Source organism: Salarias fasciatus, chromosome 7 (assembly GCF_902148845.1).
Source record: "Salarias fasciatus chromosome 7, fSalaFa1.1, whole genome shotgun sequence".
Taxonomy (NCBI): Eukaryota; Metazoa; Chordata; class Actinopteri; order Blenniiformes; family Blenniidae; genus Salarias; species Salarias fasciatus.
Window position 1 is genome coordinate 23,526,586 of NC_043751.1, and position 14,499 is coordinate 23,541,084.

A 14,499-nucleotide genomic window follows, 5' to 3' on the forward strand; every position below is an offset into this window, starting at 1 on the left:
AGAGACAAATCAGTCAGAACGTGCCGCTGAGATGTGTCACCATCCCTGCATGGAAGGAAGAATCATTTCCACCCTTCAGGGCTGTTTAGAGTTGAAAGTGTCCCATCTCGCCCGCATGCGGGTGAGATGGGACACTTTTAACTCTAAACAGGCCTGCGTTTTTATTGAAGGATATCGGCAGCTGTACTCCGTCTCCTGGATCACACACATATCAACGCATACATACACTCAGAGGTTTTCGCTGTTTTAGTTATCAAGCAAGACTGCCAGTGGACTGAGTGAACTGAGTAGTTTAAAAGAGAATTTGCTGGGGGAAAAAAGAAATTCAACATTGCAGCTTTATTAAAGTATAAAAGCCTTTTCAGTTACACAGAAAAAGCTATGAAGAAAAATAACTGAGGATTTATCCTACTTTACATTTGATCAGTTCCCAAAAAAGTGGCCAAAAAACAGCTGATTTAAAAGATCAAATACTGAATCAAGAAGATATTTCTAATGCATTTTTTCTTTTTAAGTCATTTAATTTTATGTTTCGATCTTTGCTCATCGCGTATTCTCTTTAAGTTTGACACTGCTATTCCATTGTTGTAATTTCCTTTTTGTATTTTTATGTTGTTTGCTTGTTTTTTGCATAAACTTTGTTTTGAAAGGTAAGTTTCTTGTTTTAAGCTTATCCAGCTTGAGACATCTTATTCTTCTAATTCAATTCAGAAAGAAATAAAGTTTTTTTTTCCTTGTATGGGTTACAGCAGTGACTGAGAAAGCTGCTCTCGCAATGTATTTCGCCGTTTAATATAATTAAATCACACGTTGATCACGCTGTTTGTCTTTTATTATGTCCACTCGGACTAAAGATCAGAAGCAAGTCCTGTCATTAGCACTGTCGGGTGCTGCTGAAAAATCATCTTCTCATTCACGGACAAAGAACTGCCACATTTCTCTCGATGGGCAGAAACTGTTTCGACTCTCTTCACCACTTCCCTGGTTATTTGAGCTTGTGGGACTTAATATGCTTCAACTGCATTTCTTAATAAATCCAGATTATTTAAAAACCTTTCTCAGCAGGTATACCTTTGCAGGTATTCTGAGCAGACAGAAGCTTTCTGTTTTCATTTAAAAGGTTTTCATGTAAACACTGCCTCAGAAAATATATAACAAGCTTTGATAATTATGTTTTAATCAGACATTTATGTCAAATTAAAAGCCGCAAGTTAAACGGGGATCTTTTTATGCACAGCTGAAATGTTCGCTGGCCCTTCTGCAGTGCATATCTGTTTACAAACCAAAAAGGTTTGTTGATTGCTGTTAAAAGCCCCTGAGGGAGTACTTTCCACTAACTTCCCTTGCTGCAGAATGCCTTTGTGTGTGTTTAATGGAAGCGGGGCGGCTGGTGAGTGGTGAGAGCGGGATGAGCGGCACGAGGCTGAAAAGCGGCGTTGCTCCTTAGATCACTTACACACCCCGACTCCAGCCCCTCCAGGGTAACTCCACATCACACAGACACACACACACACACACACACACACACACACACACACACACACAACGCGTATGTTCGGGGGGCCTTCAGACATGTAAACACATAAAGTGGCGGAATAGTTAAAACATGCCAAAAGACCGATGCGTGCGTACACGCCACTCATCAGACGAGACTAAGATGTGTGGTTAAACGCAGAGCGAGCGCCGGGGAGAGGAGAGGGGAGAAGGCAGCGGACCGTGACACTTCAGACATACGGGAGGATTGGAGAGAGACGAGGGGATGAATAGAGAGTCGCTGGGAGGAATGGAGAGACGCAGAGACAGAGGGAAAGGGAGATGTCTCCAGCTGTTTGTCCATCCTTGCCTTGCTGTAATGAGCCCATGTTTGGCTCTGTGGAGCATTGCCAACGCCTCATCTAACTTCTCCAAACTCTAACAAGCCAAACTGCTATTTAGATTTACCTCCTACCGGCGCTGAACCGAACCCAAACAACTAAGCACATAACAGCATGTTGCTCCCTTAAATGGACACTTTGACATTTTGAATTTTAGCTGTTTATTTTTCTTTAAACAGACACTTGTCAGCATGGGGGGAACATTTTTGCTTTTAAGTTTCCATAAAATGGCTCGGCAGCATTGTTAGCGTCGCTGAGCATATCTTCCACTTGCAGCCTGCTGTGCCCTTTGGCGAAAATGAGGGAAGGCTTCCAAGCCATCCGGAGGTTCACCTGGTGAAAACACAAATTCACACGCTGCCGTATTCTCGTTACAGCGAGGACGGCAGCGACTGCTAATTTTTTTATCCGAGGAACGGCAGTTACCTCACCGGACACAGGATTTTAATAGCTCAACATGATATTTGACAATAATGTGCTTGACAGCTGCCATTGTTCCTCATCAGCGGAAATATTAGTCCTGTGACGCCTGGATACAAGCAGACAGGAAATAAAACGAAACTATTCTCTTCATATTTGCTGAAATGCCTTTCAATTTGTATGTGCTTTACCTAAACACTATAAATCACTAAAAATGTGTAATGTGCAATTTTTGCCCCTGATATTAATCCACATCATAATCAATCACTGAGATCTACAAACTGTAATGTTTTCCTGAATGGATTTAGATGTTTCATTTGCAGCGTTGTCTTCAAATAAAGATACTCTGACTGAACCAGTTAGTTCATCCTTAACGTCAGAATAAAAGACTAAAAACTCTCCCGTATTAATTTCATGTGTTTTTTTCCTAATAGTATCATATTTGCTCACCAGTCGCTTTATTAGGTATACCTGTTTAAATACTACTTTTACGAACAGTTCGTCAGTTAATCACGTTGCCGGGACTTGATATCTATGTAGACAAGCTGCTCAATTCGAGCAGGAGAAAGCCGATTTCAGTGACTGTGAACATGGAAATCTCGTTGGTGGCAGAGGAGCTGGCCTGAGTTTTTCAGAAACTGCTGATCTACTGGGATTTTCACATCCAACCATCTCTGGGGTTTACAGAGAACAGTCTGGAAAAGAGAAAACATCCGGCGAGCAGCAGTTCTCTGGAACAAAGTGCCTGGTTGATGCCTGATGTCTGGTTGGAGGTAACAGAAAAGCAACAGTAACTCAAACAAACACTGGTTCCAACCAAAGTATGCAGATAACTGAAAAACTCTTTATATGGTCATGATTAGCTAAAACGGAGATAAGCGGTTTGCAGGGAGATAACTTAGTTTCAACTTTATCTGTTCTCGATTCAACGCTTCCAACTTGACAAACTGCAGCATTTCACAGCGCGGGAGGATTTAGTGCCCTTTCCGGGTATTAAACAAACCTCCGTTTTAATGACCAAGCATGAACTTTACTGCTGAGTGGGATTGTGCAACACAAAAATTTCAAGTCTCGCAGTGGTGTCTGAGTTGCATCAGAACGTAACCCATATTGCAGCCTTGTCCGGGGCTATTTTTACCCAAAGTCTCTCTGCTAACTAAGCTCCACGGCCACTAAGTGAGAGGGGATAAAGAGTCAGGACCCCAAATGCATGTGTGATCCTCTTAGCCATCAATCAGTGGGACACTCAACAACAGGCTCACCGAGCAAACACAACCTGGGTTCATCGTCAGCATCCTTCACATTCAGGATGTTCACTCAGGGAGACTAATCCTCCTCCTCCTCCTCCTCCTCTTCCTCCTCCTATACATGATGATACTAAACAGTTTGAGAACATTCATATTTGAAACTGGTAAAGTCAGCGGCGGAATGATAAATGAACTTTAATGACAAAGAACCTTTCATCACCGTAGCAGGCAGCACACGCTCCATGATTAACCACATTCCCACGCTCACACACCCCTGTTAACTCCTGGTGTGCTCAGGATTACTTCACGCGCCACTGGGGGGAACTTGGGGTTCAGTTTCTTGCCCAAGGATATTTCGAAACATGGGCAGGATGAGACGGGGGATCAAACTGCTAACACTGGGATTGGAAGACGGCCCACTTGAGTCACAGCTGCAACTGAGCCACAGCTGTCTTTGAGTGAATTTGACTTTTAGCTCCAGTAAAGTTATAAGAATGTTAACATTCTCTAGATCTCAGTGTCACCTGAAGCTTATGCTAAAACTAATGGAAACTATCCCAAATGCCATAAGTATGACAGACTCTAGACTTGGTGGATGTGTCTTTTGCAGTAGTCTTCTTTATACGGTGCTGATGTTCAAACACAGTAACTATTTCTTCTTTCTTTTTTTTAATCATGGATGATTAAATCAAGTGCTGGTTTCTTAAAGTCTGTACATTACAGAACAATTATACAGAGCTTGTGAATTAATAGCTGGTTTTAATACAGTAACATCACTAACTGCAGAAACTAATGCTGTTTAATTAGCACCATGAATTAAGAATAATGACAACAAATGCAACACCACACACAGACGATCCGACATCTCTCTCTCTCTCTCTCTGCCCGTCACCAGTTCATACACGACCTTAATTAAGCTGAATGATCGGCCATGTCCACGTGTGCACGTATGCAGGCTCGCCTCCTCCTCACATCGTGTGTCACGTTAGGCGACGCCCGGCAGTCGGAACCGCTAAATGCCAGATTGGAGACGGTTATCTCTCTAATGTAATTGCACTGAATAATAGTGTAGATCCAATTCCATTAATGGGGAAGGTGACTCCTTACTCTCGCAGCGGCTAAAAATAGGACAGGAGGCCTCGCTGGCTTTCATTGAAGTGGAGGGTTTGTCTGTGATGGGCTGACAGAGGTTAAGTGGGAATAACATTTTCAAACATCTGAAGTGAGGAGTCGGGTCAGAGGACCTCTTCAGTGAGTCAGTTTGAGACACACACACACACACGCTACCACGGTCACTGGTTTGTGAATATGAACACACTCATAGTGCTGTGAGGGATTTGCATTGAAGTGCCAGGCCAGTGACATATGCCGTCCCCTCGTATGAACTCCACAATGATGTGAAGACCTTTCTCTCCTCTCATCCGCTTTCCTATTTTGGAAAGTGTCAACAAGTTGCCAACACGGCTCGACCAGAGGCAATTAAAATGCTCAGTGAAGTGAGACGCCAGGGCAGATGGTCAGGCAGAAAGTGGCACAAGCCAGCTTGATGCACAACTGGTAACACAGGTTTGCTTCACCGAGGTCTGCGGCACAGTTCACCTTCCGTCGGAAAAAAAAAAAAATAAATAAATAAAAAAAAAAACCTCAAAACACCCATCGATCGACAAGATCCAACAACTCAATCTGTCAAGGCAGTGGATTTTTACTGTTGCATCAATCAATAATTGTTGAATTGTGATGTTAGCAGTGTGGGAGCGATATGTATAGTACAAAAAAAGCAATTCTCACAAATATCAGCTGGGCAGATGTACAAATGTACAGAAAGTACAATTTTACATATAGAAATAAATCCGTATAAACATACACAAATAATTTATACACACTTACAAGTAGGAGCTGTTGTCCTAGGATAAAATAACTCACTCTAGTGTTACTTTTATGTCTCTCAATGAGAATATATTATTAACATGAACGTTACTGAAGTGATTCTGAGACACATTAATGGTGTCAGCACTGCGGTGGTCAGCCTTGTGACATTTCTCATTAAATTCACATGAAGCGACATTAGTCAAGGGGAGGAAGATGCACTGACATTTGTAGCTCTTGGGAAAAAACTAAGAAAAAAGCAGCAGCAGCAAATACACTACAGCTTTCAGGGAGAGGACTGATGTCTATTTTAATAATCGATAACTAACATGTTGTATCCAAAATTCACGGCTTAACAAGATGTTACTTTATTTCATACACTGAGTGAAGGAAGAGGGACCATTAAAAAACTCCAACCACTCTAAGTTTAGAAAAAAGTAATTTAAATGCTGAATTTAAACAATTTCCCCACTGAGGGACTGATAAAGGTGTCTCTTATCTTATCTTTTGACCTCTCAGCAGATCAATGGCTGCTTGTTTTACAAGTTCAAGACAAAAAAGAAAACTGAAACACAAGGTAAAGGACATAAAGTGGTGCACTGGATGAAAAATGCCTAAAAAAAATGCATTACATGCTTTCACATGATCACTTTGTGCTACCAGATGGAAGCAACTTTGCTGTAAGTGCAGCTAAAATTTAGTCCGTCAGGATCCAGACTGCTGCTTATTTCCTATTCTGCCCGGCAGTTTCATTCTAGACATCTAATCAGAGACTTATTTGCACCAGGATGGCAGGTGAATTTCAACTAGCAGGGAAAAAAAAAAAGAGAGAGAAAACCAGCAACACAGCGGATCCCAGAGGTCTGGATTGGAGGATTACTGCTGTAGACTCTGTCACACACATTGATTTTGTCCTAGCACTAAACACCTGAAGGCAACATCTTCACTAGCATCTAAAAACTTTACCAGCCAATCCTGAGAGAGGGTGAGCCTTCGACTGTGAGGGTTTTCAAGCTCAAAGCATTTTAAACACTAATATATCCTCAACAGTAGACTGTGCTTCCTTCTAATATATAACATCCACAATGTTTGGGAGCTTTCAGAAAAGAAAATAAGGTGAGATCAAAACTGATGAGATTAATTCAGCAATGTGCTGTATTATGATGCAAAGTGAGGAACAAAACTGAGTATAAATCATGCCTGATTATAAATCATATTTCTCAAAATATCCATAATGAAGACCAGAAAAGACACATATCAAAGACCCTGAGGAATAAGTTGCATCTATGTTTCCATGTCCAGATGTAAACGCACCATCGGTAAGTCTCAGACAGCAGCTCACTGTTCCAGAACCATCTGTGAATTTGTTCCTCGACTCTGCCTGTCATGTATTTAGCTCCCGATCAGCCTTAATTTTTTTTCCTCATCACAGAAACCGTTTCTCTGCTTTCTCACTCTCACACGTTTCTCACACAATCTGAACTCTCTTTTCCCTGCTCTGTTTCTCTTTTCTGCTGCATAGTTGATAGTTTTCTGCTTAAATTCAGACGTGTAGCTTTGTCCTCTTGGCATCAGTTTGTTTGCACAGTCAGCCAAAAACTTTTTCCCCATCCGCTGCTGCTGTCGCCCCTCGGCTTCAAGATTCACCGTGTTTTGCATCATCAGAGATGATCTTTAGGATTCCTGACTTGCAACAGGTTGGTCAGGCACTTTTTCCTTACTATCATTTCAAAACAGTCTTTCCAGTTCTCTTTTTCCTGACCTCTGGCATCAACAAAGGCTTTTCACCCAGAGAACAGCCGCTCACTGTGCACTTTCTCCTTTTCAGACCATTCTCTGTCAGCCCTGGAGACGGCTGTGCCTGAAAATCCCAGTCGATCAGCAGTTCCTGAAATACTCAGACCAGCCTGTCTGCCGCTGAAATCTCCTCCTTCTACCCAATTCTCATGCTTGCAGTGAACTTCAGCTAATCTTCATCATTTCTAAATGTTTAAATACACTGAGTGATTGGCAGATTAACTATTCGCGTTAATGATTGGTTGAACACCGAATTCTTTTAAAGATATTGGAGACCGAGCAAACTACTTTTTAGTTTTTTCATGTTAAAATTGGACTGATGAAACTTTCTGTTGACAGATTATGTCAATAAAAATCATTTGGAAAACAAAAAAATTCAAGATCCTAGAGAATTAACATTTTTGTTTTCCAAAAAATGTTACATAACTTTTTTAAGAGAAACATTTTGGAAAATTAAGAGACAAAAAAGTCACTATAAAGGGCTTAATTTGTAATGTTAAACCATCGTAAGGCTTGACTTACAGCAGAAATACATGGAAAGACTGTGATATTGATTTAGGACCTTGTCACACAAAGCTACATGGTCACAGCAGCAGTCGGTCAGTAAAACAGAAGCTGGTGTCAAAATACAAGAACTTGAGATGGGGCTGCTCGATACTACTAAGAGACTCTCTGTAAGAAGCTCAACAGAGTGCGACAGGCTTAAAGAAGATCGAAGTTAAAACTCCCTTAAATTATACAGAGTGAAAGCTGAGGATGGGTGGAGGCCAGCGGTTCCCAACTCTGGGTTTTGGGAACTACCTATATGGGGAACCACAGACGACGGAGGACCCAGATATTGGCCTGCTCTGACGTGGTCAATGCTCAATGTGCAACAGTGACATAAAACAGGAATAAGTGAATAAATGCTAATTTCTGATTTGCAAAGATCTTCCCAGAATCATGACAGGTGACCATGCAGGTCGTCGATGGGGTTGAAATATACACAAACACATTGGGCCTTCAAACAGAAACTGGCTTCCAGCGCTTCTTCCTCAGCGTGAGCTCTGGACTTGACACTGGCTGTGAAGATGAAGAGGGAAGTTGATTCCAGCTGACTATGGGTGAAATCGGGGTAAACACACTGGATACATTCGTCACATGGCGAACACATGAGCATTGGCAACTTGAACTTCGTGTTTTTGGGGAAAACCCATGCAAATACACAGGGAGAACATGCAAATTTGAGCAGATTTCTGAACCACTACACCACTGGTCAGAGGTGGAGCAGGCCTTCACACTGTGCTACTGTACTACAGCTAATGAGTGATTAGATGGATGCAGTTTAAAGGCAGTGGCAGCAGGTTGCAAGCACGAGCAGCATCATGCTCCTCGTGCTTTGCAACCTGCTGCCACTGCCCTAAAGTCTGCAATCACCTGCCATCATCCTCATCCTCATCATCATCCCAGTAGTGATGTCGCACTGTTTTTTGTTTTTGTTTTTTTAAGGCCTCTGATGACACCAGGAATCAAACCTCAGTCCCGCTCCCGGTGCAGAAACCTGCACTGGAAGAAAAAAACGTCCGCTCACCTGGAGAGTAGAGCCGCGCCAGCTGCCGGGCCCCGGCGTGCTGCGGTCCCCAGCGAGGCGCCGCGCTGCGTGCAGCCGCCCCGTGCTCGTTCCCGTTCGGATCCTCCTCCGCCATGGACCGGTGCCTGATGTCGGTCTCGGAGAGAAGCGACGCCGCCATAGCTGCTGCCGCCGCCGCCGCCGCCGCCGCCGCCGCCGCCGCTGCTGCCCGCTCGCGCCCTCCCTGCTCCGGCTCTCAGCTATGAGGCATCAAATTGTCGCGAGCGGCTGCGTTTTCGGTGGGAGTCCCGGCCTCCGGCTGATGCTGTGAGGAGGAGGAGGCGGAGGCGGAGGAGGCGGAGGAGGGAGGCTGAACCAACTGATGCTAGCCGGGATGCACCGGAGGAGCAGCCTCGTGCCACCCGGAAACACACGAGCTGACACACAGACCTACTTCACGCGCGCACCCCCGCTCCGGATACCGGACCAAAAAAAAAAAAAAAAGCATTGTTTCACCGCGTTTGTTTTTGCGTTATTTTCTCATGATAAAACTTTATTTAAGAGACCAGTTAAAAAAAGAGGGAAGTTTAGGAGTTCAACTCTCTGTCACGGCGGCTGTAGGGACCGTCTGCGTTTTTCTGCCATCATTTAAAACGAAGTGCGTCTATTTTTTTTAATTATCTATTTATTGAACCCTCCTATTAGGTTCCGGGTGAAATTGACCCTTTATAAAGCTTAAAGGTCTAGAAAAAGTATTTAAAATTATTTATTCAGTACGAAACCTCTTCTGCTTGCCTTAATTAGAGTGATAAACATATAAAGTGAAAATGGTTAGTTTAAAATTTTTACAGCTACCACCTACATGTTTATATCACAGAGACACTGTTCAGGTCAATTTGACCTGGCAGTCAAACTGGAGGTAAAAGGTGTCAGAAATGTCTCACACACACACACACACACACACACACACACACACACACACACACACACACACACACACACACACACACACGTGCAGATGTTATGATTTTTGACAAGAACCATTTATGTTCTCGCAGGAATACTCCACCCACGTTCAGTGGAAGGTGAAGACTATCTTGATTTAAGTTCTGATTGTAGTGATTATGATTTTGAACCACATGAGGAAATTGATATCCCTATTCCCCCAAGCAAGACATTCTTGTCAAAAAAAAAAAAAAAAAATGATGCAATACAGAGGTCCTCATCCCCAAACATGCATCAGGCAAACCTGTCAGCAGGAATCACAAATACAGTGCCAGGGCCCACTGCAATGGGCATTAACTCGTGTGACAGACTTCCGGTCACCTTTTGAGCTGGCCATGACTAATTCAATACAGAAGCTCATTCTGGATCTGGACTAATCCAGGACTGAGATGTGTTTTAGGGGAGAAGTTGGATAAAACACATTCAGGAGTGTATTTGGGGCTCCTCATCCTGGTCGGGGTCTCTTGGTCGAAGGATGAATCGACAGCTAGTCTATGGGATGCAGAGACAGGCACGGCCATATTTCGAGCCACAATATCTCTGGAGACTTTTCATATTATCTCCAGAGTAATCTCATTTGATGGTCGAGAGACAAGGGCTGGTGGACAGGAGAGACAAGCTGGGAGATATCAAGACAGTGTGGGACAAGTGTGTAGAACCACATCCACTGCTCTATAACCCAGGCTCTAATATCATAGTGGATGAAAGGCTGGAGGCATTCAGAGGCCACTGCCCATTTAGGGGTATGCCATCCAAAGCAGTTAAATATGGGATAAAAACTGGGCAGCATGGGATGCAAACACCATTGAACATGCAGGTTTACACTGGAAATCCAGTTGGGGGAGCCCCAGAGAAGAATCAGGGCAAAATTCAAATGTTATTTTTCAATGTCATCTAAAGCTATTGTTTTATACATTTGTCTTTCAAAAGTAATGAAGTGGTGAAACAATCGAAAAAGTGTTTGAACATGTATATTTTTAGGAAAACACGAACGAATTATCCTAATTGAAGCATTACCTGTCAGAGGTAAAGAACACCATTACACTAAATATTGATAGAATGTAATGGAATTAGTAATGAAATATTAACAAAGCTTGTTAGGATTTCTTTTGGTTTTTGACATCTTCTGGATAGTTAAACATGCACCGCGTCAAATTGGCCTGGGAACATCGTTGCTGCTCCTGACAAATGAACATAATAGGAGGGTAAAACATGCTTCAGTTCAGGAGACGCAGACGGACAAGTTTCATCTTGAGGGGGCCAGACTGATGACATAGTGCCATAATAACCTTTAACTTAAACTTTAACCTTTCTTGAGGTGCAGAGTGTATGTGATGAAAATGTCTACATTTTTTTGCAAAATTGAATAATTACTTCGGAAATGACTAAAATCTCCATATAAAACCAATTTCAATGAAACCTTAAGGTGCAAAATACAGTGAAAAGTCAAAAAAAAAAAACCTCTCCTACAGCTGCTGTATCAGGTATGCTTTTACAAACTCACCCAGCAATCTAGTTTAACTATACAATATAACTTTCATAGCAGCATCTCTATTGTGTTGTGTTCACTACTCCCAAGAAAACAGCTTTAATACTTTTTAACAGTTTTAACAATATTTATTTATTTATTTATTTATTTATTTATTTATTTATTTATTTATTTATTTTCAATTTAATGGGTCAGATCGGTGCTTTTTGTGGGCCAGTTTTGGTCCTCGAACTTTTTTTTTTGATACTCCTCCCTTAAATGATCAAGATAAAGGCATAATAAACGTAGTTTTATTGCTTCATTGGTAACAAGTGCTTTCAAAACTCAAATCACAAAGTTCGACATGAAATCTTTTTTTGTAAGGCAGCATTCAAACAACAAAATAGTGCAAATTATTGACAAAAACATATGAAGTTAAAACAATTTAAAGAGTTACTGGCCGGTACAACAGCTGGAAACTATCCATGAAACTAGACTAAAATTTCTACAAACATACACTAATGTATATCTGCTGTATGTCATATTCTCCTTTCCTGAGTGATAATTCAGACTTCTTTTGTGGAAATCAAGATTAAAGGCAAAATTCTGACTCTTTCAACAACCAGAATTTCAAGTTTGTGTCACTTTTTTTATTCTATCTTTTCAGAATAAGGTCAGAGGTTGTTTTTGGAAGAGTCAGAATCTCTACTTTTTTCTTCTAAAATAAAAAGTAAGGTTAAGTCAGATTCCACACTTTTTCAAGTCAGATTAATGTCATAATTCAGACTGTTTTACTGAAATTTTAGATTCATGTCTGAAATCTGACTTAAAAAAAGGGGGTGGTGGGGTTGTATGAAAGTCACAACAGTGACTCTTTTTTATCCTCAAAATTCTGAATTGAACTACTGAATTCCAACTTTTATAAAAGCAGAGATGCTTACTTTTCTTAATCAGGATTTTGACAAACAAGTCAGAAAGCAAGTTTTTTTTATTAGTCATTTTCTATCCTCCTATTTATCGGCACAATTCACCAAATACTTTTTTTTTTAAATAAGATATGTAAAAAGTGTTTCACAGCTGGTGGGTCAAAACCCAACAGTGGGTTGCTTCATTAGGTTCTATGAGTCACAGACAGCCTGGTCCAGAATAAAAATAAAAAAGATCTGAATAAATTTCAAGCATAAAAAAATACATGTATGCAGAATGGGACTTACGGATATTATTATATTGAGGACAAAAACATCAGAGGTCCATTTTCTAAAGATAAATGTCAGTATATGAAGATCGATTTTATTTCATATTTTTGCATGAAAAGACAGTTGAAGAAATTAAACTACAATGAAGAGTTCTGGTTGTAATTGACTTTAACAGGCTTTATGTCTTACAAAAAAATAAGTTTATATATAAAAATCTTTCATCGACTAATTGTGCTTGCCTTACTCTTCAAAATATTTTTTTCATTCCATATAATAAAAAAATGCTGACCCAACTCAAAAAAGTTCATGAAGTTGGGCTTTCAGGTGAAATTCCAGGTTGAACCTAAAATCCTCTGTAATGTTAAGTGAACTTAATGTGACTTTCTGTAAGCCTCTGAATGCACGTGTCCAGCTGATCAGTGTTTTGGGACTTGTAGCTTGAAGTTCACCACAGGTGTTCGATCCATGAATCACATCAGAACATTGGAAGTAGTATAGATCGGCGTGGTCTGTGTGCAAGAAGAACTGACCACAGAGAGTCCAGTGGGTCTCAGTGCTGTTCTCTGAGGAAGGCAGAAATGATGGAGACATCAAGGAGAGCACTATGCATCAGCCACTGTTGTCACCAGATCAGCCCTTAGTGGTCGTAGTGTCACGGTGTGAGCAGGAGCATCTAGTCAGTACAAAGCTGTCCTACACTTTGAATGGACAGCGTCGAGCCCACCATACCTGAATAATATCACTAATCTATCAATAGGATCATTTATCGAGTCTTATTGCCACAGGAATGAAAGGATTTCCTGATGCTCTGAACCACACTTAGGTCTGAGTCTGGCTGACCAGGACATCACAGAGGGCTGAGAATCATTGTTCAGGATGTTCACTGTTTGACATGGAGAAACCACGTTGGCATGCTTCTAATCCAGCTTTCATGATATAATATCACTGTATAGCATGGTACATTGAATATTTCCCTCTTTTGGTAACACTTTACTTGAAGCCCCCCTGCATAACACATTATAAATACATTCATAAAGCATTATAATGCCATTATAACGTGTAGCTATAGTTATAAACATTCATAGATGATCACAATGCCAGGACCTAACCCTAACCCTAACCCTAACCCTAACCCTAACCTTAATCCTATGCTGTATACTGCTGTATAGTGAGTTATAAAGCATTGTGATCATTTATTAGTGTTTATAACTACTTATAATGTGTTATAAAGAGGGGCTTCAAGTAAAGTGTTACCCATCTTTTTTTTTACAGTCTATTGATTTATTCCTTTAAAGCAGTGAAGTGTAATTGAGATCATGTAATGTGTATTGTTCAAATCACGCGCCAAATACTACAAGAGCTACAATGAATTCTTGAACCTTTGTATTAGAGAGTGTAGGTGGACTGCTGCTGTGGAAAAATGGCTTCCAGTATTAAAAAAAAAAAAAACGGTTGATTTAAGAGGTTGGTTTTTCACACTATGTTTTCTGACACGACACATTACGACTGCATGTTTTTATACTGGGACGAGCTCCGTATTTACCTTCATTTACAATGCAGCTGCTACATCAGTGTAACGACGTCATACGTGCTTGCATAAAGCTAACTTAAATTAATTCCTCAATTTTATCACTTCATCCAGCTTTGCGTTACGGGCAACTTTAGAGATCGCCAGTAAAATGAAACATGTTTTTGGAGTGTGGTGGAAAACCGATGAACACAAAGGAAGAACATGCAAACTGAAAGTCTCCCAAAGGCAGAAATGAACCAGAAATTTCACACAATCTCTGGATTTTTTCTTTTTTGGCACCACATACCACACTGTGTATAGGTATCAACATCTGAAAACCTTTTCACAAATATCTGAGCAGGCTGACAAGCTGTTAAAAAGTTGTACAGGCGTTTAACCCTTCAAAGGGCACTGTTTCTAAAATGCTGTCACAAAGTGTAGTTAGAGGACATTTAAAGTGTAAATAGGCTCAATCAAATTACATTTACATGTCATAAAATCACTTAAAAATAATTAAATTGGCTGAAATCTCTCGTCTCACCATTTCCACAAACAGAATTCTCTAAA

At 41.0% G+C, this 14,499-nt stretch overlaps 1 protein-coding gene across 1 annotated transcript in view; it reads right to left on the minus strand.

The window, feature by feature from the left end:
• The window catches only part of LOC115392403 (transmembrane protein 189), a 34,561-nt gene extending 25,431 nt beyond the window's left edge, over window positions 1–9,130 (minus strand). Inside the window, exon 1 of the mRNA XM_030096996.1 lies at window positions 8,775–9,130. Coding sequence (XP_029952856.1) covers window positions 8,775–8,934 — 160 coding nt within the window. The 5' untranslated portion in view covers window positions 8,935–9,130. The remainder of the gene's footprint in view (window positions 1–8,774) is intronic.
• Window positions 9,131–14,499: the final 5,369 nt, after the last annotated feature.